Source organism: Erpetoichthys calabaricus, chromosome 15 (assembly GCF_900747795.2).
Source record: "Erpetoichthys calabaricus chromosome 15, fErpCal1.3, whole genome shotgun sequence".
NCBI lineage: Eukaryota > Metazoa > Chordata > Cladistia > Polypteriformes > Polypteridae > Erpetoichthys > Erpetoichthys calabaricus.
The window spans coordinates 79500378-79527094 of NC_041408.2; the positions used below are offsets into that span (position 1 = coordinate 79500378).

General features: G+C 38.2%; 1 protein-coding gene across 3 annotated transcripts; it reads left to right on the forward strand.

Annotated features, from left to right (window-relative positions):
- The first annotated feature begins 234 nt into the window (after positions 1-234).
- On the forward strand, positions 235-26717 carry soul4 (heme-binding protein soul4). Of its 3 annotated transcripts, none has more exons than XM_028820246.2 (6): positions 235-389; positions 8086-8272; positions 10247-10332; positions 17049-17190; positions 19188-19371; positions 23396-26717. In XM_028820246.2, the coding sequence occupies exons 2-6, from the start codon at positions 8122-8124 to the stop codon at positions 23568-23570; spliced, it is 738 nt and encodes a 245-aa protein (XP_028676079.1). In that variant the 5' UTR covers positions 235-389; positions 8086-8121; the 3' UTR covers positions 23571-26717. The 3 variants fall into 3 exon arrangements, with proteins under 3 accessions (XP_028676079.1, XP_028676078.1, XP_028676080.1); XM_028820245.2 differs by having other exon boundaries at positions 8113-8272; XM_028820247.2 differs by having other exon boundaries at positions 8119-8272.

The following is a 26717-nucleotide window of genomic DNA, read 5'->3' on the forward strand; positions in this document are numbered from 1 at the left end:
GTGTTCTATTTCATTGGGTATATGTTGCACCGAGGTCCTGGGGAACGTCATTTCGTGCCCCTGTATGCTGTAATACTGTGAATGAATTGTTATGACAATCAAGTCCCTCCTACTCGACACTGTAGTCCCTCCTACTCAACATACAGCTTCTGGATGAAGCTTCACTCTGTTGGGTGCATCCCCCTGCGAGATCATGTCACGTGACGCACGCGATAACCCCGCCTTCTCACTTGTCCCAGCTGGACGGTGCGGTGCTTCTTTGGTCCGCCATTGACTCGCAGTCGTCTGTCAATCCGAATCGCCTGTCAGTGTGAGGAGACGACAGCATTAGCGAGTGGTTACTGGTTCTTCTTCCTTGTGTGTAATTGAGAGCAGTATCACGAAAACAGGTAAGGAAGGTGGAGAGAACCGTGTGTTCTTAATTGCATGCAGCCTCGGCGAGAGAGTGGGGTGGCGCAGCACAGACAAATAAACAATAATAGTAAGCAAAAAAAATAATAATAGTAATAAACTTGGACAGTGTTTGCTGGCGAGCGCGTTGAGTCTATTGGCTTTTCAAGGAGGCGACGGGCATGCATTTTACTTCAGACACTCGGTGTTCTTAGATTGCTTGTATCGATAACGTGCAGCGTTGTAAACATTAGAGTTCAGAGTCGAGCTTTGGCAGGTTCTGCACACCCTCAATTATTGTTCGTATGTAGGCACCTATAAAAATGTGACTTATAGATTTAGAAGCCTCCTTGCTTAGCTGTTTGTCCCCTAAGCTGGAAATCGTGCCTGTCTCCTCTCGTTAGTCTCCGGTGCTCATTGACCTACTTTCTCGTGCTGTGCAAACAAGACGGCTTTGCGGAATGCAACTTGCACTGGCGCAGTGGGAGCCATCCAGCTTTCAGCCTTGTCAGTTTTCATCCGATGCCCCAACTGTTATTAGACTTACCTTTCATGATGTCAAACTGAATCACACATTCATTATTTTATACAGCATGCACCATCTCACGAGATTTACTGTGCTAATAAGATTACAATGGAGTATCAGTGCTTACATTTTGCAGTAAAAGACACAAGAAGTGCACCACAGACAGAGAGCAGAACAACCTTGTATATATTTGACAGATTATAAACAGTCACTGTCAAACAGGGGAATATAAATCTATGACACCAATAAATTGGGTACATCACAATAGTGGTACAGAAAGTAACAGTAGGTAATAGAGATATGTATTAAGACCAAACACGACCAGAATGGAATACAACCATCAGGGCTGTAATGTAACAAAACAGGATAAATTCATCATTTATTTGTAGCATTTTGACAAGCTAACATTCCCAAACTTGCTTAAAGGAATGCTCTACCCAAAAAAGGTACTTAATGTAAGAAATTTGACAAATGAGAGCAGACCATTCCATCCATCATGTTTGTTTGTTTAGTTAATAGTTAAGCTGGCCAAAATATCTCATCCAGATAATTCTTGAAGGTTGTCAAGGTTTCTTCTTTAACTGTATGAGTTGGTAGTTTGTTCCAATTTCCCCGCATCTCTTTGTGTAAACAAGTGTTTCCTGGCTTCAGTCGTAACGCCCTTACCCTTAATGTCCACTGGTGTCCGTGAGTTTGTAATTCACCAAGAGAAAACCCTACACAGATACAGGGGGAATGACAAACTTCACACCGACAGCTGCTGCTCAGGGGATTCAAACCCAGGATGCAGGATCTGTAGGTAGCGCCACTGTGCCAAAAGGTTAAAGACAAACTAGTATGCACTGAGATGTAGTGACAGCATAGTCCCATTAACTATCAGGAACAGAAATTTAAAAAGCCAGAGAAAATGTAGATCTTCAGAGGGAGAGATGCAGCCTCAAGAAGAAGTCTGTTTAGAGAATTTAAACTTAACCTATATACATTTGATTTACTTAGATGATGCTTTTTATCCAGAGGGGTTTTACGAATCACAAATACATGAGGTGGTTGTTTTCATATTTTATTAGCTGGAGCACAGATATACTGAGTGGATTGCTTATGGCAAATATTGAACTGTGTGTTTGGATTCAGCTAATGAGCTTGTCTTTTGCAGATTGTGCATTGTTTTAGTAATTAGGTCACATAAGATTTTTTTCCTGCCATAGATTGCAACAGGTTGCCGAAACATGGTTGTAGAAATCTGGATATTTTCATTTCATTTGGTTTTGTACAAGCCAACTCTTGAAATTAATGAAACGTGTTATTTGATTAGCTTGGAACATGACACTTAATATACCTCCATATCAAAATTTTCTGTTAATAGAAAAGGTTATCCTAAAGGTAGGTAAACATGGCTGAATGAAAACACATAGCAGGTGTACTTTTTAGCATATTTCAGGATATGGCCCCATAGGCCATGTCTGGCCTAACAGAATTGGGATAAAGGCAGGAATCAGTTCTAGGCATAGAATTTATAATATAAATATAACCTTGACTCAAATGAACTGTATTGTCCAAAATCAAAATTTGCACCATACATAGCAATCAAATGCCCTTCTAATTTATGCATATTTTAATTATTCGACTGTTTTTAAAACAAACCTTGAATGTTTATGTCTGAAATATCCATATTACTAACCGAGAATGGTAAACCGGATGGCACTGACGCAGGGACACGGCGATGGGACCATGAGACGTACTGCACAGGCGCGTACAGCGCGCGTCTCATAAACCGCACGCGAAGTCTTATCCACCACACACGAAGGAGTCACGGCCCAAAAACGAAAGAGCTCAACTGACGTGAATGAGTAATGAAGCAACAACGCGCCCATGGCTAACGACTACCGACACAGCCACACAAATAAGAGGACTCTGCGCTGCAGCCCAGATTCAAACGGAAGAGGCTACAGAGGCCCCACAGGTCCATAAAGTACGGAAGGCGCAGGCTTCACCGCCATATTGTGAGTGGCACTACTGCGGAGTGAAGGCACAGGCGTCACCACCATATTGTGAGTGGCACCACTGCGGAGTGAAGTAAACGCGAGTCTGAAACTAAGGAAGCAAAGCAGGCACGGGTTCAAAACGAACGAGCTTGACTGACGTGAATGAGTAATGAAGCAACAACGCGCCCATGGCTAACGACTACCGACACAGCCACACAAATAAGAGGACTCTGCGCTGCAGCCCAGATTCAAACGGAAGAGGCTACGGAGGCCCCACGGGTCCATAAAGTACGGAAGGCGCAGGCGTCAGTGCCATATTGTGAGTGGCACCACTGCGGAGTGAAGTAAACACAAGTCTGAAACTAAGGAAGCAAAGCAGGCACGGGCTCAAAACGAACGAGCTTGACTGACGGATATACAAAAAATGTATATCAGGATACCCAACGCCGGGGGTAGGCGAGCGAAGCGAGCAGGGGGCAGAGCCCCCTTGTTATAGAAGAAACACATTTGTTGAAATTTCAGTCTTAAAAGACTGCTGGCCTGTTCATTTCATTTTCTCAGAGTTATAAACACACGACTGACCTGATAACCAGTGAGATCCAAGTTCCTTTGACCTTCTAGCTGGTATCATTGACTCTGCTGTGCAGTTGTTAGGCAGACATCTACTGTACCTGACAGACAAACATCATGAGCATCTCGGCTCAGCAAACAAAAAAAACATGTAGCTTTTAAAAAAAATAGAGTGGCAGGCATCACAATATAAATACACAAGCAGCTAAAATGATTTAAATATGTCCCAAATACAGCAGAGGCCTTTATTCATGTCAGAAGGCTCTGCATACTATAAAACCACAAATTTGCAACCGTGACAATTTATATTTTTCATATGTTTATATTATCTGACAGTCTCTTGCAACAGCAAATTTCCAAAACCGAGGTCATTTATATGTGACATCCAGGACAGATGGTGCACTGGGGAATGAGATTAGCAGGATTCACATGCAGATTATAGGATGACAAGCTTTTGAAAGCATGGTCTTTAGATGACCTGACTTTTTTAATCAGTATATGTATGTGATTACCTTTATTTCTTTTTTTTTATTTCAAAATTTTCATCCTTGTTTTCTCATGGGAGCAGGAGAGGAGAGATTCAAATTGAGCAAACATTTGGATTCCACCATAGGATAACTTTTATTATTCTGTAAAACATTTCAACTCAAGTCATTTTCATGTGTGAGGTGAAAACTTGTGAAAAAAGTTACACTTCAGGCACTTGTTATATTGTGCCTGTTGTAGTGACGGTGGACAAATCAATCATCATAATGGTGGCCACACAAAATATTGACACTTTGGGCACAATTTGGACATTTATCACTTAGGGGTGTACTCACTTTTGTTGCCAGCGGTTTAGACATTAATGGCTGTGTGTTGAGTTATTTTGAGGGGACAGCAAATTTACACTGTTATACAAGTTGTACACTGACTACTTTACATTGTATCAAAGTGACATATCTGCAGTGTTGTCCCATGAAAAGATATAATAAAATATTTACAAAAATATGAGGGGTGTACTCACTTTTGTGAGATACTGTACATATATTGTCAATATAACATAGCAATAATTTATTTAGGAGTGCACTTTTGAGTTCTTTCCCATAATATTGTCCATTGTAGGCAACTGCATCATAAAAGAATGTACAGTGAATTGAATATGGTGTCTTTAAGGCATATGTCACATGAGTGCATTTTAAGCAAATGGCATCCGTGAGTATCCATTATGATTGATACTTTAACCAGAAACTAATTCCTCTTTAAGTAAACTTTTCACATTTTACTATTTCGTTTACCAAGGACAGAGTCCACCGGCTGAATTTCCAGAAGCATTTCTTATATTTAAATACTATAATCACAGCTGTACATATCTAAGACATTGTAAAGATCTCCGATATTTTGTTTAAATGCCTCTTATTCTGATCCTGAGTTGCTCTCGCTGTTCCCCCAGCAGCAAAGATGAAATTATATGCCAAAAATCTTACTTCGTATAAGAAGTCAGATAGGCAGGCAGTGTGGCATAGTGGTTCAGATCTCACTACTGACACTCTGTCACCACGAGCAAGTCACATCACCCGCCTGGGCACCAACTGGAGGAAAAAAAAACAACAAGAAAAAGGAAATGTTTTCAATTGTATCTCAAATGTTCACCATGGATAGAAGTGACAGTCAAATAATAATGTGGCTTGAAGAACAAAACTGGGCATTAAGAAGAGACAGAACCTTGAATTAACCAGAATTGTAAATATCAGTTGATTTCAAATTTAAAGTAAGTAATAGTAATCTTCCGAACAAACTTGGAATCCAGATACAAATTTAAATTCTTTTAATGTTGATTTTAACAAAACTAATTAAATTAATGAACCTGAGTAATACAAAAGAAAAAAATAACTAAGTTGATTGTGTGTTACTTAAGTGCTTAACTAAAATTGTTTGCAATAGTTTTGTTTTTCTGTTTTCAATAAATAAATCAGTTCTACTTAATTATTGGCTAGTCATACTCATTTCTCATTCACAATAGTATGAACCATGCTGTAAAATGTGTTTTTTTTTTTTTTTTTTTTTTGCCCTCTCTTTGTTGCAGGACACATCTCATCCAAGGGTTTTTATGATTGTGTGAAAATGAGCAGGGCAATTAAACTGTGCTGATGAGAGTGGGCTTAACTGCAGCCATCTCTGAGAAAAACAAGTCCATGTGTATTGATTATCCAATGTAATGAATCAGGATTGACCTTTTACAAAACCTTGCTTGTTGTTTTTTTTTTCTTTTTTTCAAACCAATGTTTTTCACCCATTGAATCTTTTGAGCATAATGTATCTTTATTAACTAGTGGAGCCTTGCTTATGTAGCCTGAATGACTCCTGCCACGAGATGAGGTGATCTTCAGCTGATTGGATGTTTGCAGATTAGCTAGCTCTATCTTTACATGCTATGGTGACGGTAAAAAATAAAGGGGATTGTGGGTTTGGAAAGGAGAGCTGATTGCACTGCACAGCTTGCAGAATGTAACAATGCAGGCATTTATAACACATTGCAGCTCTAAACACAATTTATTTATTTATTTTTTCTTTCTTTATCTGAAAGCAGAAAAGCAGGCTACCAGTTTTTTCTTGTACTGAATCTTTTTTTAAAGTTAGCATCATGTTTCAGCCATTCTGCTTGCATAATGAAACATTTGTTTTTATTTTTTTAAAAAGGCACTGCTTTTGCATTTCAGCTTAAGGGGCATTTAACATGCTGTTTCTCACTTTGCGTCCAATAGAAAGGTAGCCTTCCATTCAATTTGCATAGTTCTGAACCCATTTCTGTTAGTTATAAGCATTCATTTTTATGTTTTCTTCTATAACTTGCACCATTATGAAGCACAGTATCTCATAATGTGGTTTTTACTTTTTAGGATTAGTCTGAATTTTGATAGGTTAAAAAAAATAGTAGTACAGTAATCCCTCGCTATATCGCGCTTCGACTTTCGCGGCTTCACTCTATCGCGGATTTTATATGCAAGAATATTTAAATATATATCGCGGATTTTTTGCTGGTTCGCGGATTTCTGCGGACAATGGGTCTTGTAATTTCTGGTACACGCTTCCTCAGTTGGTTTGCCCAGTTGATTTCATACAAGGGACGCTATTGGCAGATGGCTGAGAAGCTACCCAATCAGAGCATGTATTACATATTAAATAAAACTCCTCAAATATATTGTGAGCACAGGGGCTGTTCACACCCCTAGAAGATACGGCCACTCCTCAAAAAACACTGAAAGATTACCTTCACATTGCTCTCTTCCTTGCTGGGCTTAAATGTGGCTGTTTTGTCAAGCGATATGCTTCCTGCATGGTGCTTCGCATAGCCTACTTAAAAACTCGAACGGCACGTATTGATTTTTAATTGTTTGTTTTTCTCTGTCTCTCTCTCTCACTCTCTCTGACATTATGTGCTCCTGACGGAGGGGGTGTGAGCAGGGGGGGCTGTTCGCACCACTAGACGATACGGACGCTCCTCTAAAAAAATGCTGAAAGGCTACCTTTACATTGCTCCCTTCCTAGCAGCTGCGTTGTCCGGCGGTGCTTCGCATACTTAAAAGCCAAACAGCCCTATTGATTTCTGATTGTTTGCTTTTTTCTCTCTATCTCTCTGACATTATCTCCTCCTGACGCGCACTCCTTTGAAGAGGAAGATATGTTTGCATTCTTTTAATTGTGAGACGGAACTGTCATCTCTGTCTTGTCTTGGAGCACAGTTTAAACTTTTGAAAAAGAGACAAATGTTTGTTTGCAGTGTTTGAATAACGTTCCTGTCTCTCTACAACCTCCTGTGTTTCTGTGCAAATCTGTGACCCAAGCATGACAATATAAAAATAACCATATAAACATATGGTTTCTACTTTGTGGATTTTCACCTTTTGCAGGGGGGGGGGGGGGGGGGGGGGGGGGGGGGGGGGTCTGGAACACAACCCCCGCGATAGAGGAGGGATTACTGTAACCTTAAATTATTCAGTGTATAAATAAAATTATGTAGCTTTTCAAAAATAAATTAAACTTACCATACAGTGGGAAACCAGAAGTAAGGAAGCACATAGATTGACTTATGTGTATTCTTAATTTATTTCTTAAATTTCAGAAAGTAATGTCATTTCTGACTTATTTAGCAAATCTGAAAATGATTGCATAAATCAAAAAATGTGGTTAAACTTTTTTTTGATTTTTATGTAGGATTTGACTCTGCATTAGTTAACTTAAAAACTACAGAGAGACAGACAATAGGAAGCTTTTCATGGAAAATTTGAAATGGCAAGCATTTTTTTTGAAGTGTATCATATAGTAAATGGTTAGTATGGTATTTATGTAACAGGTTTGGCTTTGTCTTCCAAGAAAAATCTTTTTTATGTAGCACCTTTCATAACACACAACATCAGAAGACATTTCACAAAGCTGACTGTTGAAATTAAACCAAAACAATGATAGTTCAATCCACATTTTTAATTTGCTGTGCATTACTGAACAGCTGCTAAGTTTGATTATGCTCCCCAGTTGTGCTTAGAAAATGCAATTGATGCTGTTCATTATGAAAATGTGCTTTATAAAGTAGTATAAAGCACATCAAATTTTATTTTATTTTGTTTTGTTTTTTTGCAGTATCCAATTTTACAAGTTTCTTTTTAGGAGCAGAAAATGTCTCGCATTACATTTGAGGATCTTGAAGCACTGGATGATGATGATTTCACAGAGGATAATTCAGAACCAATGGATGAGGAGGAACAGGATAGGCTGTTCTCTCATTGGCAGTCGGTGGCCAGTACTCACCAGGTGTCAATTCCTGCAGGTAATCAAAAAGCCAAACAGCATTTTCATGTTGAGTATTTCTGTAGTAAACCTCATCAACAGGCACTTTACAAGGGGAAAAAAAAGCAAAAGGGGTTGTTAGCACCCCACCTTAACTTTTTGATGTAAAAGTGGGCTTTGGGACAATTTACTAATGTGGAGTATCTCAGTATCATTTGAGTCTAACTATGCTGTCATCTGTTTTTGTGAGACAGAAAAGTTCCTTTAGCTTTTGTATCAGGCTGTGTACTGTGAGTACAGTGCATACTTAGGCTGAGTTTATACTTCACGCGATGCATGCTGCAGAGGACGTTCCTGCTACGCAGATGTTTTACTGTTTATAGTTGTGCGCATACTTTACGTAAATCTGGAAGAATCCACCAGGTGGCAGTGCGAGACATTATCACGGTGAAAACAGGTTCGGCTTCGCTGTGTTGTGAATTGCCTGGAACACCCATTAAATTCTGATGACACCTTGCCGCAATATCTCTGAAAAGGATGTTTAATGATTAAATCCATCAATCCTGGGATGTGCTCATTCCAGCTAGTATTGGGCACGAGGCAAAAACAATCTAGACAGTGCATCAGCTCATCGCAAGGTGAATACAAGGACTCACATACACTGGCGTCATTTTAGTGTTACCAAATCTTCATATCTTTGGAAGGAAACCGGAGCACTCTGTGGAAACCCAGCAGGAAAACATGCAAACTCCAGGCAGGGAATACCAGCGATGTGACTCCCTGCGAGACAGCAGTACTACCACTCTGCCACCGTGTCACCCCCATGTGTGTAATTATTAACAGTATTCATTATTTAAACAAAACTAACAATTTATCTGTAAAATGTAACATACATACTTTAATGCATTTCATCATGAAAGTGATATCAAGTATAAATCTAAGGATTCTAAATGTGCAGAGAGTTGGAATATCATACATTTAATGTGTTCTATGTGGTGATCATTGCTGCTTGCCACTGCTGTCAGGTCAGGAGGAAGTCCTAGAAGCTCGTAGCGATTAAAAACTGGGATGACGTTTATGACGGTCTGCTTTAATGATAAAGTAAAACTATGAGGTTAAAGTGGACATTTCGAGATTAAAGGCGAAATTTCCACTTTAATCACAAAATACATCTTTTCACCATGTCCTTAATTTTTTTTTTCTCTGTGGATGTACATTATGTTGCTGTTGTGAAGCTGCAGAAAAAAGACGGCACAAATGATGGTATGTGAGACTTTTAAAATGTATCGTGTCATTACGATGGGGAATATGTGACGCTTAAATATAAAAGCACCACGAATGCATCTGTATGTCGGCATTTTGCTTTACCACATCAAACCATTCATCAAACAGGGAAGCGCGCACATTGATCCCGATGGATCCACATAGCGGCTTTCTGTCACATGTAAATAGTAAACAGAGACTAAAGTCACGTTCCAACTTTTAACACACTGCACCCCCTGACTTTTTGCTGGTACTGCAACTCGCGCACACGTCACGTTAATTTCAGAGGACGCGTCAAATGAACGCTGGAAACGCGTGGCAGCCATGATGCATGCGCGTACGTGTTCTGTATAAAGTATAAACGAGCCCTTAGAATCACAGCTATACCCAACCTTATTGATGAACAGTGAGTGTGAAACAATATTTTTGTAATAAAATATTTTTATAGTCGAAAGTGGAAGAAGTTTTGCAAGAAACTCTACGCATGGTTATTTTTTTTCTACCGTACTAGACAACAAAACACTGTTTTTATTTGTGTCTTATACAATATATATAGATGATATAGAAATTCTGTTTCAGTTAACTAATAGATGGAAAACATCCCACGTATGCAATAAGTAAAGCCTCTATATTAGTATACTGTGATATAAAGAAAACATGCAATCTAACAGTTTGCACATAATTTTCAATAAAGTATATGTATTTCTTATTTGACTTACACATTGCATTCTTTTGTGTCATTGTTTATCAGAAATGGCAGGACCTATTCAGCAAATGACTAGGCAAAGCAATGCAAGGGAACCAGTTCCATTTGCTACATTATCTCGTCATGAAAAGGTAAGTAATTGACTCTACTTCTCAGTTATTACTGGGCCATGATTTAGGAAATGATCTTTGTTTGCCACAATGAATGTTAAACAGTTTTAACATAAAATGACAGCAAATCAGGGATCTTAAATTCAATGTAGAAAAAGAACATGATCAGGAGCAAAATTATAGTTTTAGGGCACTGGTGAAGTGTATAAAATCTGTTAGTACACCAGTTAAGCAAAATGCAGAGCAGTACGGGACAAAAAGCTGTCCTTTGTCTAAATGATGGTACAAACTATGATACAAGCCGGCAGCCATACCTCAAAAGAGGTCATCTGCCTGAAGCTAAGCATGTTGGGGCCTGGCCAGTATTTGGATAGGAGACTATGTAGGAAAAGCTTGGGTTGCTGCTGCAAGAGGAGTTGGTGAGGCCAGCAGGGGGTGCTTACCCTGTGGTCTGAATGTGTCCTGACTCTCTGTGGTCATTAGAGATCCCTGGGTATCATTCATAAAGATCTGGGTGTATCCCCATGTCTAGGCCTGTTAGTTGATGAATTTTCCAGACCTATAGTATAATATTGAATGATGAATGTTCCAGTACAATATGGAATAGTAATAGGTATAAGCACCACAAACCTGATACAGGTGTATTGAATGAATGCGTAATTGAATCAGAATGCGTAATTAGGCCTCGAGCTGTAGTCGAAATCGCCTTTCAGGCCTCTAGAGCTTTAATCGAAGTCGCCTTTCTCTTTGAATTTTTGCGGCCGTAAATCCGCCACCTGCCGCAATGTTGGGGTTGGATGTCGGTCTTGTAAGGTTTTTCGGGCAGCTGCGCAGAAGGCGACTGCGCAGAAATCTTCGGACGTGTGCAGAAGGCGACTGCGCATTCAGCTTCGGACGGGAGTGAGTGAGTGAGTGAGGAGTCAGGCGAATTGTGTATTAAGATATATATAATATAAGATGGTTAGAGAGAGACTAGGGACATTTTAATAAGTTTGTGGGCCTCAATTATAGTGCCATTGGTTAATCAATTATATCAGAAACACTATGTACTGTAACTAAATTCTTTTCTTTATAATATATATTATATATTTCTTGGGGCTAATAATATTAGTTCAACATGAACATCCCAAATATGTCAACATACAGTCCTTGACATTGTTGGTGTGAGAGAGATTGCAGCAGAACTCTATATTAAAGCAGTATTCAGTAGGTTCCAAAGGTGATTTAAAGTTGATAACTGCTAAAAATGTCAACACTCCATTAACATCAAAGCCTAAAATTAGTACTGCTGTATTATACGGTGGGTTTGAATAAATGTCTACCAAAAAAATAAATAAAACAGAAGTTACTTATTACTTTTACTCACTTAAAAGCATGGTCCTGTTCTTATCATATTGTGAAAAACTGCATCTCTGCAACTGCCCGGATTGTAAATCAGTTTTTATCTATTTGCAATTGAAGCCTTGTGTAGTCTAAAAATCTGGATTAAATCAGGATTAAATTGTGTTGGCACTGACATGCTTCTGAATATGAATTAAGTACAAAGGCTATGTCCCATGTGGTTTTTGTCTTATTGCATCTTTTCATTTTCAGTATTTATTTTTAGCATTGAATAACATGTTGCAGTAACGTGTTATATGCCAGAGCTTGAAATGGATGGGATACAGCATCAGAAAACCACTTAAGGTCCACTCCTGTCATTTGAGAACAGGAAAATTAAGCTTCAGTGGGCATGGGATCAGTTCCACTGAGAATCACCCACTGTGATGAAATCTGAATTATACTGCAATAAAAAGATGATAGAGTCAGAATTTGGTAAAAGTGCTGTGATTGTATGTGTTTGTTCCGAGTTGTGTCAGTGGTAAAGGCTAGTGAAATGGTGTTGGAGTAGTTTTCGTTATGATTTTAAATAGTAATTGAGTGGCATGTGAATGCCGCTCCTTAACTAAAGCATTATTGCTGGTCATTTACATCCCCTAATGGCCACACACATTTCTTTTTTGAATGGCTGTTTCCAGCAGGATAATGTGTCATGTCACGAAAAATACATCAGCTTATGCGCATTTCACCAACATGATGGTCAGGTCAGTTTACTGCAAAGGTCTGCTCAATCCCCAGATCTCATTCCAGTAGAATGCTTTTGGGATAAGGAGGTTTGTCCACATGAATGTCTCTAGGAACAGAATAATGCTTTGAGTCAAAGGCTCTGAGGGAGGTTTTAAGCACTTTATTGAATTCATGTCTTGAAGAATTCAGATTGCTTATGATGCAATAAGAACCTCTTTGCCTGGTGCTAGATGAATGTGCATATTTACGTATGTGTGTATGTGTATATCACCTGGTGCCATAGCACAGACTGTCAAATTAGTTCCAGTTGTATTGGTAGAAATGATATCATCTGACATCTGAATGGTTCTTCTTCATAATTGGGATGCCATTTTATGTGTTTGTGTTTGTATGTGTGTGAAATATAAACATATATGTTACTGGCCAAACCTGATTTTAAGAGCAAACTAGTTTAGACTAGGCCAAGTCAAAACTTACATTTTGTGCAGTCCTACTTTAATCTATAGGATATAGAGATAAATTAAGGGGAAATGAAAGAAATGTATTTATTTATTTACATTTTAAAGGCAGTGTTGCCTTTTGCTGAAAAAACACATTACACAGTTACAGATACAAACATTATGCATTCAAAACAATTAATTCAAACTGTCTTCAATACAGCTCACTGTGGAATGGCAGTGGTGCACTGCAGATGATGCAGGGATAGGGATGGTGCAGGTGGGGATTCCCCACATTTGCATGGCCAGGCATATTTATTGTTTAAAATCACAAACCAGTTTGGCCTAGTGAAAACTGATTTGTATCTTATAGAGGAAAGTGTGATTGCAGGGCAAACTAGATTAGACTAGGCTCTACATTGATTTTAGGATAATCTAGTTTGAACTAGGCCAAACCGATTCATCCTGTTGCACTTTGGACAAACTGGCTTGGCCTAGTCTAAAGTAGTTTGTCCTAATATCGGGTTTGGCCGATAACACACATACTCATATATATATATATTGTAAAAGGATTCAGACTACACAACAAAAAGATTTGGGGGCAGCCACCAGGTATACTTGAAATAGGCTGTCAAAAAAGCAAAGAGTAGTACAATAGGTCTTAACAGACATTAGTCCAAAACAGAACTAGCAACACAGACAAAACATGGCGGTTTTAAAGCTGGGCAGAGGGAATGACGTCATCTGGGCATGAACCAGAAGTGATGTGCTCTGGGCTGGGGCCGGAAATGACGTCATTGAGCCCAGATGAAGTTTCCCATGGTTGGTCTGCAGAAGAAAAAGAGAAAGGATCAGTGCACTCTGCCACCCCCTGGTCCGGCATGGAATTATCCTTGTTTGAGACCTTTAGCTGCCTCCCATGAGCAAATGCGTGACAATATATGTATCTATATCTGAATCTGATAGATAGATAGATACTTTATTAATCCCAAGGGGAAATTCACATTCTCCAGCAGCAGCATACTGATACAAAAAACAATATTAAATTAAAGATTGATAATAATGCAGGTAAAAAACAGACAATAACTTTTTATAATGTTAACGTTTGCCCCCCAAACCCCGGGTGGAATTGAAAAGTCGCATAGTTTGGGGGAGGAACGATCTACTCAGTCTATCAGTGGAGCAGGACAGTGACAGCAGTCTGTCGCTGAAGCTGCTCCTCTGTCTGGAAATGATCCTGTTTAGTGGATGCAGTGGATTCTCCATGATTGACAGGAGCCTGCTCAGCGCCCGTCGCTCTGCCACAGATGTTAAACTGTCCAGCTCCATGCCACCAATAGAGCCTGCCTTCCTCACCAGTTTGTCCAGGCATGAGGTGTCTTTCTTCTTAATGCTGCCTCCCCAGCACACCACCGCGTAGAAGAGGGCGCTCGCCACAACCATCTGATAGAACATCTGCAGCATCTTATTGCAGATGTTGAAGGACGCCAGCCTTCTAAGGAAGTATAACCGGCTCTGTCTTTTCTTACACAGAGCATCAGTATTGGCAGTCCAGTCTAATTTATCATCCAGCTGCACTCCCAGGTATTTATAGGTCTGCACCATCTGCACACAGTCACCTCTAATGATCACGGGGTCCATGAGGGGTCTGGGCCTCCTAAAATCCACCACCAGCTCCTTGGTTTTGCTGGTGTTCAGGTGTAGGTGGTTTGAGTCGCACCATCTAACAAAGTCCTTGATTAGGTTCCTATACTCCTCCTCCTGCCCACTCCTGATGCAGCCCACGATAGCAGTGTCGTCAGCGAACTTTTGCACGTGGCAGGACTCCGAGTTGTATTGGAAGTCCGATGTATATTGGCTGAACAGGACCGGAGAAAGTACAGTCCCCTGTGGCGCTCCTGTGTTGCTGACCACAATGTCAGACGTGCAGCTCCCAAGACGCACATACTGAGGTCTGTCTTTAAGGTAGTCCACGATCCATACCACCAGGTATGAATCTACTCCCATCTATGTCAGCTTGTTCCTAAGGAGCAGAGGTTGGATTGTGTTGAAGACGCTAGAGAAGTCTAGAAACATAATTCTTACAGCACCACTGCCTCTGTCCAAGTGGGAGAGGGATCGGTGTACCATATAGATGATGGCATCCTCCACTCCCACCTTCTCCTGATATGCAAACTGCAGAGGGTCGAGGGCGTGACGGACCTGTGGTCTCAGGTGGTGAAGCAGCAGCCTCTGCATGGTCTTCATCACATGTGATGTTAGAGCAACAGGCCGGAAGTCATTCAGCTCACTAGGACGTGATACCTTTGGGACTGGGGTGATGCAAGATGTTTTTCAAAGCCTCGGGACTGTCCCCTGTTCCAGGCTCAGGTTGAAGATGCGCTGTAGAGGACCCCCCAACTCCGATGCACAGACCTTCAGCAGTCATGGCGATACTCCATCTGAACCCGCTGCTTTGCTGGCATGAAGTCTCCTCAGCTTTCTGCTCACCTGCGCTGTTGTAATTATGGGTGGGGATGTCTCTCCTATGCTGGTATCAGCAGAAGGATGTGTGGAGGGTGCAGTACTCCGAGGTGAGAGTGGGTTAGGGTGGTCAAACCTGTTAAAGAAGTTGTTCATTTGGTTTGCTCTCTTCACGTCTCTCTCGATGGTGGCACACCGCTTCGAGCTGCAGCCAGTGATGATCTTCATCCCATCCCACACTTCCTTCAAGCTGTTATTCTGCAACTTCTGCTCCAGCTTTCTCCTGTACTGATCCTTCGCCACTCTGAGCTGGACTCGGAGTTCCTTCTGCATGCGCTTGAGCTCATGCTAATCACCGTCTTTAAAAGCCCTTTTCTTCTGGTTCAAAAGGCCCTTGATGTCACTTGTAATCCATGGCTTGTTGTTAGCATAGCAGCGTACAGTTCTTACTGGAACTACAATGTCCATACAGAAGTTGATGTAGTCGGTAGTGCAGTCAACAACCTCCTCAAAGTTCTCATTATGTGATCCCTGCAGGATATCCCAGTCTGTAGTTCCAAAGCATTCCCTCAGAGCCTTCTCTGTCTCAGGGGACCACTTCCTGAATGAGCGTGTGGTTATAGGTAGGACCCTCACTCTGGGTTTGTAGTGAGGCTGAAGCAGAACCAGGTTATGATCTGCTTTCCCAAGCGCAGGCAGCGGGGTGGCACTGTTTGCGTCTTTAACATTTGCATACAGTAAATCAATAGTCTTATTTTTATTTCCCCGGGTGTTACAGTCCACATACTGGGAGAAGGCAGGCAATGTTTTGTCCAGCGTCGCATGGTTAAAGTCTCCAGCGATTAGCACAAGCGCCTCGGGGTGCTGTGTTTGTAATTTAGCAACAGCAGAATGGATGATGTCACTCGCTGTCTCCACGTCTGCCCGAGGAGGGATGTACACAATAACAACAATGACGTGTCCAAATTCTCTGGGCAAGTAATAGGGACGCAAACTTGCGGCCAACAGTTCGATGTCCCTGCAGCAAGTGGAGACTTTGACGTTAACATGTCCAGAGTTACACCATCGTGTATTAACATAGAGAGCGAGTCCTCCTCCTTTGTGCTTCCTGCAGGTACTTGCATCACTGTCCGTCTAACTGTGCTAAACCCGGGTAGCTCCACGTTAGCATCTGGGATGGTGGTAGTTAGCCACGTTTCGCAAAAGCACAACAAACTGCATTCTGACATTGTTCACCAACGCAGCCAGTTCGTTGATCTTATTTGAGATTGAGTTCACATTTCCCAGAATCACAGAAGGCACCGAGGGCTTAAAACGCCACTTTCTCGTAAGCCGCTTCATTTTTAGCTTAGTTCCAGCTCTGCTGCCACGATACCGCCTTCTTACCTCGTTGGGTAAATAGGGAACCACACCGGCACTGGCATTTGTTTTCAGCACTCTAAGTTGAGTACTTGAATAGACGAGTCTCGGCGTGTAAAAGTTCATGCCCACGTTGTAAAAAAGTGTCTGTATCTATATCTGTGTGTGTATATCCATCCATTTTCCAACCCGCTGAATCCGAACACAGGGTCACGGGGGTCTGCTGGAGCCAATCCCAGCCAACACAGGGCACAAGGCAGGAAACAATCCTGGGCAGGGTGCCAACCCACCGCAGGTGTGTGTATATATACAGTATATATATATATATATATATATATATATATATATATATATATATATATATATATATATATTTACCCCTCTGCATTACATTTTTTTTTCTCTTTCCAGCTGGATGAAGTTGTTTATGAGGAGCGCATGTATCCTGCTGGGAAATGGGCATGTGTAACCAAGGGTGAGGAATTATATGAGCAGAGTATCTCTATGGCCTTCATGAAGCTGATGCGTTATATCTGCAAGGAAAATTCTGCAGGTAAACTTTTATTAACAATTTTCTGTGAACTTTTCATGTCAATAGGTTGAAATTTGGCTCAGTGATTACTCTTTTGTTGTCTACCAAGATATACACATGGTAAACTCATATGTTTAGATACCTTTGAATTCCCTGGGGCATTTTGATTTTAGCATTTTCTTTAACAGTAGTTCTAGTCGATTCAAAACAGTTCCTATGTTTGGGGTGACTCAAATTTTGCTTATTTCCTAAATAACAGATTACAACTAGGTACAGAACATTATCACATTTGCAATACAAACAGCAGGAAAGAATTTCAACAAAAATCATACATAGACTCACATGACAGTTATGAGATAGTATTGCAGTTTTTGCCTAAATGTGCATATAAAAGTAATTGAACGACTTGAACATAGTTGTCTTTTTCAAAAATAGTTTTTTTGTCTTCTGTAAAATTAAATATTTGGATGAAATTTTCCCAAATTAAATATTGCAGGTTTTTTGAATAGTTTTGCTTGTCCGTGCTCTCAAATGTTGTTGTGGGTAATGAATTATATTATGTCAAACATTTCTGTCTGCTCCATGGTTATATATGTAAAGCAAAAAAAAGAGACGGTCTGTCAATCTATTGTATATTATATGAATAAGAAAAAATGTAATTACTTTGAAGGCTAATTTTAAGAGAGATGTCTGTCTGAAACTGTTTTGCTTAGCATTTTGAAACCAGACCTAAACTCAAGGTGTATTAGCACCCTAGCACTACACGGCATGATATTTGTCTACCCTTTCACAGTGTATTCAAGTTTCTGGAAATAGTACAGTTGTATGTTTGAATATTTATAATTTTACTTAAAGTACTGGGAACACATGATCTTTACATTCTTTTATGTATATGTGTATCTACACACACAAGTAATTTTCTCCATCAGTATTTATTTACAGACATTTTTATTTCAGAGTCTGTGTTTTGTGAAAATTATTCTTTATAATACAAAAATGTTTTGTGCCTTTTTTAAATGTTGGCATGTAGTATTAAATTATTTCACATGTATTGATTATAACCATTACATTTTTAAATTCTTCTGTGCCTTGCATACATTTATTTCTTTTGACCGATACTTTTATCCAAAGCAGTTTACAACATTTGAGATACAATTGGTTCCATTTCTTTTGTTTTTCCAATTGGAGCACAGGCAGGTGAAATGACTTTCTCAGGGTCACACAGTGTCAGTGGTGGAATTTGAACCCACAACCTTGTGGTTTAAAATCCAGAGCCTTAACCACTACACCACACTGCCTAATTGAAATGTGTTGCATATTATTTTGGCAAGTGATAATATCAATTTGTTATATACAGCATACAGGACCTGTGATAAACTACCAGAAATGTGAGATGGATTACTGAATGGCTTGCCTCACATCAGTTAAACTAAGTGTTATGAATTTTCAAATAACGTGGTTTTCCTTTTTTCCCCACCTTATCTATGTTAACCAATCTTGTGCTCTGTTAAACACTTGATGAAGGCTATGCAGCCACTAAATTAGAATAAGCAGAGTAATCACAAGTAACACTCGCCAGTGCATTCACAACAAACACGAGAGACCATGGGTTTTTACCTCAGCCTTTATAGTGCTGAGGGCACTCCCTTGACGATGATATGCAGGTAGCCCCTCCTCTTGGGGACCACTCACAAAACACATGATACATAGCAAAAGATGCTTAGATATAGAAAAACTACATAATGTTCAATGTTAACATAAACAATTAACTAAATAGACATAAAAGAGACATATGAACCCCAGGCAGAGGAGAAACCCTAACTTAAATATAACGTTAAATATGTTTTACAGGTAAGCTAAACAGGATGAAGACTGGTTGATATTTTGATACCAAGTCTTCATGATTGATATCTTAATGTTCACTTTATGTTTATGAGTCTCCACATTAAAAGCAAACTAGTTGATTGTTTAGGAATTGGCAGTAATTCAGTTGATATTTCCATCTCCCTCCTACCAAGGTCGTTACCTGGGAATGACAGTACCAGTGCTGAATGAAATCCAGATATCAAAAGATGGGAAAAGCTTTGTTCGGGATATTTTGACAGCGTATTACTTGCCAGCAGAATTTCAGCAGGATCCTCCAGAACCTCTTGATCCAGATATTGTAATAGTGCAGAGAGAACCGGTGAGAGTAGTTACAAGGTGAGCAGTGAATGCTTCTTTATCAAGACCTTTCTGTTTTTATGTAAAACTTAAAAACATATCAACCTATAATTACTATATGTATTCAAATTATTACAGTAATCTGGTCCTTATAATATAACACAAAGACATTTTGGGCCCCATAGGAGAGGCAAATATGGCAGGAGAATGATTTATTTTAGTATTGTTCTATAAACAATTTGTTTATAAGAAAATACACAGTTCTAATATAAAAGTAGAAGAAATTGGATGTGCTGATCAGATAAGATTGCTTTTGATTTTGTAATCATAGATTAAAAAATGGAGAAGTGTGTGTCATTTAGTAAGGTAAATATTAAACTTTAGATTAAACAAAAAAGAAAAGTCACCAAAGTTAATTTATGATCTTAACAAATTGAAGGAAGCACTAGAGAAAAAAACATATGGTAGCAATAAAACTATTATAGTTTATTTGGTCAGCTACCAGATGACAAAGATGAATGTTGGAATGACTAAATATAGGCATTAGGGAATCAGAAAAAAGTTACTGGAATGAAAAAACTGAAAAAGAAAGTATGGATACCCAATTATATTTATTGGCTTACTGAGAAAAAATAGACATTTAGAAAACTCCAGCTTGAAGAAAATCATATGAGATAATATTTAAGAAATTAGCCAAATGTATTGAGAGAGAGCGTGAGCGAGAATCTTAAGATTTGTAAAGATGATTGGTATAATCAAAAGTGTTCTGAAGTAGAACAGACAGAGACTAGTAATCAGTCAAAAACATTCGAGAACTTGCTGGTAATCTTGGTTACTAAAGCAAAAATGCTAGTATAGGAGATAAAAATAGTAACAAAATCACAAAGAAAGACTAGCTAAATGAAATATAATTTGAGTATAAATTTGTAATATAAGCAAAATATTAGTAGAAATTATAAAAAGCATAATTGAAAGCTGAAGAACAAGCAAAAGTTAGAAAGAACAGAGCAAATTTTCACTTTAAGACACACAGTTGAGAAATAGCTACAGTTTATAAATAAGTCTGCCTTATTTTTATTGAAAATTTCATTTTCAGTTAAATGTATTTAACTAATTTTAAAAAAAAGTCTTTGAGTGTTGGAACAGTTAAGACAAATTCTGAATCATTTTGGAATTCAAAATCATATAATAAAACTTATATAATAGAACTGAAAATGTAGTGCATTTTGGAAATTCAAAAAGAAACAAATTTAGAACAATGGGCATTAGATACTGATGTGTGGTGTTTTTCTCCCCACATCTTTTTTAATGCGTATCTAGAACACACAATACAACAGCCCTAGAAAATAGTGATGTTGAAACAAAAATAAATGATTGGAAAATCAATAATGTGAAATTTGTCAGTGATAATTGATTTAATAACAGAAGCAACAGACTAAGGTGACATTTTACTGAAAGAAGTGAACCAAGTGACCTCACAGTATAGTGCTAAAATTAATATTAAAAAAAAAAAAAGCAGGATTGACGATATTATGAAAAACATCATCCATCCATCCATCCATCCATCCATCCATCCATTTTCTAACCCGCTGAATCCAAACACAGGGTCACGGGGGGGTCTGCTGGAGCCAATCCCAGCCAACACAGGGCACAAGGCAGGAACCAATCCCGGGCAGGGTGCCAACCCACCGCAGGATACACACATACACAACCACACACCAAGCACACACTAGGGCCAATTTAGAATCGCCAATCCACCTAACCTGCATGTCTTTGGTACTCTAGACAACAAAATGAAAAAAATGTACTGAATGGTACTGGTTTAAAAATGTAAAAGAATTCAATTTACTTAGGATCGACAATAAATGAAGAAAACAGTTGTTCAAAAAGTACTGAAATTTCAATAACTACATCTCCACAAGCAGACAGTGAATTGAATAGCTTTTGGAAAAGCAATTAATATTTCACGTGATGGTGATGTGGTATAAGTCAGGTATTCCAGTGTTTCCTTCTTTGGTTATTGTTCAAATAAGCATTGAAGTGACCTAATGACTCTAAAAGTGGTATGAGAGTGTGCAGTAGGCATGTTGGTTCAGGCATCTTTTAAATGGCTTTGGTCATAGGCTTTTTCTCACACAGCTGATTCAAATGTTTACCAAGAATGGTGTGACAAGTGAAAAATTACTAGTGATAGACAATCTTGTGGAAGAAAACCGCTTGTAGATTAGACGGGTCAATGTAGAATGGTGAAATGGTACAAGCTGGGTCATTCGTAGACAAATCACATTAAAATTTAATGTTGGTATGCAGAAGGTTATCTCAGAACGCATCACTTATTGGGCTTTTTCTCAAATGGGTCACGCCACCATGCTGGATCTTAGTGATGTGAGCTAAAAATTAGAAGGTGCCTCTCCATGGGTATTGAAATTTCAAAACTGGACCATTGAGCAGTGGAAAACAGTTGGTTGAACAAATTCAGATTCCTTTTACATTGTGCTGATGGAAGGATCAGGATTTCGCTCTAGCAACCTGAATCCAAGGAGCCATTTTGTTTGGTGTCAACACCACAGGCTGTTTAAATATTTGTGCCACTATGTGGCAGTGTGAATTTTTTCTTGGCACAGTTTAGGGCCCCACAAAGGCACTAAAAAAACTGATAATGCACCATGTCAAAAGTGGACAGTGACTTTTCATACCTTAATGGCCTTCACAACGAAACCTGGATCTTGAGTGTTTTTAGGATGTGTACAGTAGTAGGATGGGGTGGAAAGAGTTTGCAGCAACATCCCAACACATTCATTTCTGCGTAGTGCAGGATGCCTAAAAGATGCATCCGGCATATTGTAGAATCCAAGCCCAGACAAATTCATGCTGTTCTAAAGGCAAAGGGGGCACAACATGCATAAGATCAGTGGACCTAATAAACTGGTAGCTCAGTGTTATTTATTAGTGGAGGATGTTCATGGCAAAATGTCAGCATCAGCTGCTTTCCCATCTGCTGTAAATTTATTTTAATGTTTTACTGTGGATCTTTATACAGCCTGCATTTCTAATGAGACTGAACTTTTCTTATCAGAAAACGTAAAGGTAATTAGTACAAAGATACTGTTCTCTGCAAACAGGTCAAGTGGCTTGTACAACGTAAAGGAAATTAAGGTAACGTCATTAAAACTTTCGTTAAGATATATTTTTTTCCCCTAGTAAGAGTTGTTCAACCTTTGGAATTTGATATGTCAGTGTCTGTTATGTTTGTTGCCATGATATAATGACCAAAACCTAATACTGCACAGCCTGTTCAGGTTGTTTTAGTCACAGTGTTTGTCACACGGTGCTTAAGTCTATGACAAAATTGTTTAAAAATGATAACCAGTTTGCATATACCATTTCTCAGCAGTTGCGTAGCACTTGCAGTATGTTGTAGTTACTTTGGGAAGTAGTGTGTAGTAATTATAAATACTATAGTGTTTTTTTAAAGGCATTGCAGTATTGAGAAAAAATTGAGAATAGTGGTTCATCAGAATAAAAGGTTTTGAAATGTTAAAGTATTACAAAAGTCAAATGAACGCTTTTTATCAGTTTTCATTTAGCTGTATTTATTTTGATATTTTATTTTACATGCTGACTGTGTGGAGTGCCAAAAGTTTTGAAATAAGCTATTTTCTTTTACCACAAAAATAATATTCTCTGGTGGTGATATTTTATTTTTAATGTGTGCATGTCTTTGACTCTTACACTGCTCTGTCAGGAATTCCCCATTGATGAACTTTGCGTCAGTGTAAGTGGATATTTAAATCATGATCATGTCGATTTAAACATGCTGTGGTATTAATCAGCAATCATCCATAACCAAGTTACAAGGAAACGTTTCTAACTTGTGTCAAAAGTGCAAATATTTTTTATATTGTTTTCAATAAAGACCACACATTTCAGTATGCTAAAATATTTGTATAGCGCGTTTATTTAAAATTGAGAAGTGTCAATAAATAATACAAATTACAAATAATGACTTCATTGGTGGTTTCTACCTTTATTGATTGTTATTGTTTTTTCCTTTTTTTGCCAGGGTGTTTTTTGGTACCACCACAGAGGAGACTATATCCAGGCAGATCAGCTCACTCTGGGAACTATTAGAGTCCACTGAAGACTTCCTTAGAGACACCTACATAGTTGCTGTGTATGAAAACCCAGGGATTCCGTGTCGAAGAAATGAGATCTGGTTTATTCGACGTGATCAGTAGTGCCCCATGCACATGTATTCCCTTCACTGTATTAAGTGTTGAGTGTATTAGGCAGATTAATAATCAAGTCTGCTTGACAAAACACACTAGTTACTATGAAAGGAAGTATTCAGAAGAAAATTGGGTTTGCTTGTCTGTAAAGAAGTTTCTTCCAGCTTGGGTTAACATTGCATCACTATGTACTTTTCAGTTTTCAAGCAGCTGATGTGAAATTTATAACACTAGTACATGTTGATAGACTTTCTTTGTGAGGTGGTGGTTGTTCTTTCTTTAGATAGATAGAACATTTTTCCCTAGGGGGAAATTTGGCTTTTAAAAGAAGCTTAAAAAATAAATCATTTTATTATTATAATGTGACAAACAATAATCCACTCTCAAATATACACCAGAATGACATAAAAGAAATTAAATTAGAAATTAAAAAGTAAAAAAACATCTGACTTGGCAGTTACAGTCTCATTATACTGGCATATTGCTGTTTTGTCATGGTTTTCAAGATTATTTATATTCTTCCTTTGCTTATTTGTCATCTTTTCTGGAGTTAACAAAAAGTACCAATCCTAAGGAATAATTTGATTAGCGATTTACACCAAGTTGCTAATTTTTGATAGTTGGTTTAACTGAATTTTGTCTCAGTCCTCCCAGCTATTAAGTCAATTTTAAAGAGCTGACAACAACAGGAGAAAGGGACACATTTATAAAATGAATATTATATTTGAACTGACGAAGGAGTAGCATACCACACAAGACAAGTCTATGTACACACAGTTTGAGTTATAGTAGCTGTGATTATTTTTGATTAGTACTGACTTGTAATTTTATTTTGTTGTGATGCTAGTGTTAACTTTCAAGTGCCATTCATCATTCATTAAATGGATAGGAAATTTATTTACCAGATGTTACCTGACAATGATTTGGTGAAGCTTGAAAGTAATTATACTAACAATTATGCTTCTTATTCTTCTGAATGTTGTAAAGATGAGAAAATTAATTTTATATCTGCATTCTTTGATCCTTGTAACTTGAGTCACCATGACTCCAGATCTCTTCTGCATTTAGACTTTCTTAGTAGTATTTATCCATAAGTGTCAGGTGTTTAATCGATTCAGAATAACATTTCCTAGAAAGTCTCGTGACCAAAAAGCATTTCAAAAAGGAAGACAGCATCAGCCAGTCAAAATGCTTAGAAAAGGAAATGCTATTTATTAGAATCAAATATGGGACCAAAGAAAACAATAAGTAAAAATTGAGTTCAGAAGCAATATCAGAACATCCTCAGATTGTACTGGTAGGTTATGAATATACTGTAGTTTATATTTCCTTTTTTTTTGTTTTCAGTAGTCTTTTTTTTGTTCAAGTGTTTGGATGTAAAGCACAGCCTTGTGACACAATGCCATAGTCATATTATTAATTGTTTAGAAAACCTAGTAATATGTCTAATGATGAAAAAAAACACTGACCAGCTATATGGTTTTCTGCCTTAGTGTGGCTTTGATAATCTATTTTGAAGAATACGTATTATATATTTTAAAGATATCAAAAAATAATTTTGATTAAATGAGACCATAAATACTTTGTAAATACTGAATAAATTTAGAAAGGGTATTTAAGAATACACATTTTTATTCAAGCAGATTTTAAACTGCATTGTTAGCAGAGGAAAAATGGAAGGAATCAAAAATACACTTTTAGTAGCAAAAATCTATTCATTAGTCTAACAGACTGTAATCACTACACTGTGTGGAATATTTTGCCTTCTTGTTATTTTTCATATAGCTGTACATACTTTTTTATTAAATGTTAAGTGTTCCTTTTGGTACCAGATATGTAAATGACATATAAAATTAACAGTGTAAATGCAGATATGTGTAATCGTTGAACAGTCAGGTATTAAACTAAAAGTAATTTAAGAGTCAATCTTATATTAATGTTGCAGCTCTAATCTCTGTTTATATGAGGGTAAATCAAAAAAGGAAAGGCCATTTGAAAATTACACAGTAACCGAAATGGATAGACGCTGACACAGCATGTTTGCATTGGCTAACGGGTAGTTTGAACACACAAAGCACAGCTGTATGCTGTAAGTCTAGTTGAAACCAAGGTCAAATGAATATGGAAGCTCCATTGCGAGATTGCACCATTGTTGAATAACACACCATAGTGAGATTTCTTTGGGCAGAAGGAGTGAAACCTGCTGAAATGCACCAAAGTATGTTGGCTTGTGTAGATCAGTAAGCTCTCTGGGTACCCATCTTGTACAAAATTAATGGTACCCCAAGTCATCATGCATTATGGCGTGTGCATATCCATAGCTGATATCTAAATGTGCAGCAAGAGCAGACAACGTAATCCATTGGTCTTTTTTGATGAAGGCATTCTGGTTGATGGTCGATCAGATTTAGCTTCTTCGGTTACACTTCGTTCATCCTGCTTTGAACCTTTCTATCCATTCATTTACTGTTCGTTGAGTCATGCTGTTTTCATTTCCTTACTGAGCCAACATTCTTATGTGAATTTCATTGATTTTGTAGGTCTGTGTAATGATTTCCTTAAACAAATACTATGCTAATGTGGTTATTTAGTGCTACAGGTACATGTCACTTTAGCGTCCTTTTAGGCTAGTGGTTCCCAAACTCCACCCTGTGACTACAGGTTTTTGTTCCAACCAACTTCTGTTTTATATTGGACTTCTACCCTAATTAAGTGAGCTGCACTTTCCCAGTTTTTGTGTTTTAGGTGTAAATGTAGAAATTACAAAACTAAGTTTGGTATATTTTTATTAAATTTGTACTCGGCAGTTTTATGGGGATAATGTAGGTTTGTGTGTGTGTTTTAACTTTTTAAGAATATTTTCATTCTGCTCTTCCAGATGTTCTATTTATTTAATCCATTATTTACCAATTATTAGGTCTGATGTTGAAGTAGCTGCAGCCTTTCATCATTCTGTGCTGTTTGCCCAGGTGTCTGGTCTGTTTGTTTGTAATTGTCATTATCAGGATACAATGAAGGGAGCAAACTACATAGAAAAAGGCAAAATAAAGGAAAACAGCGAACAGAGAGTTAAGCATTTAAAGCTTAAGCAAAAAGTAGAAATATTTGTAAATGTATTGTAAATGTAAAAAAACACACTTTGTACTTTTTTGATTG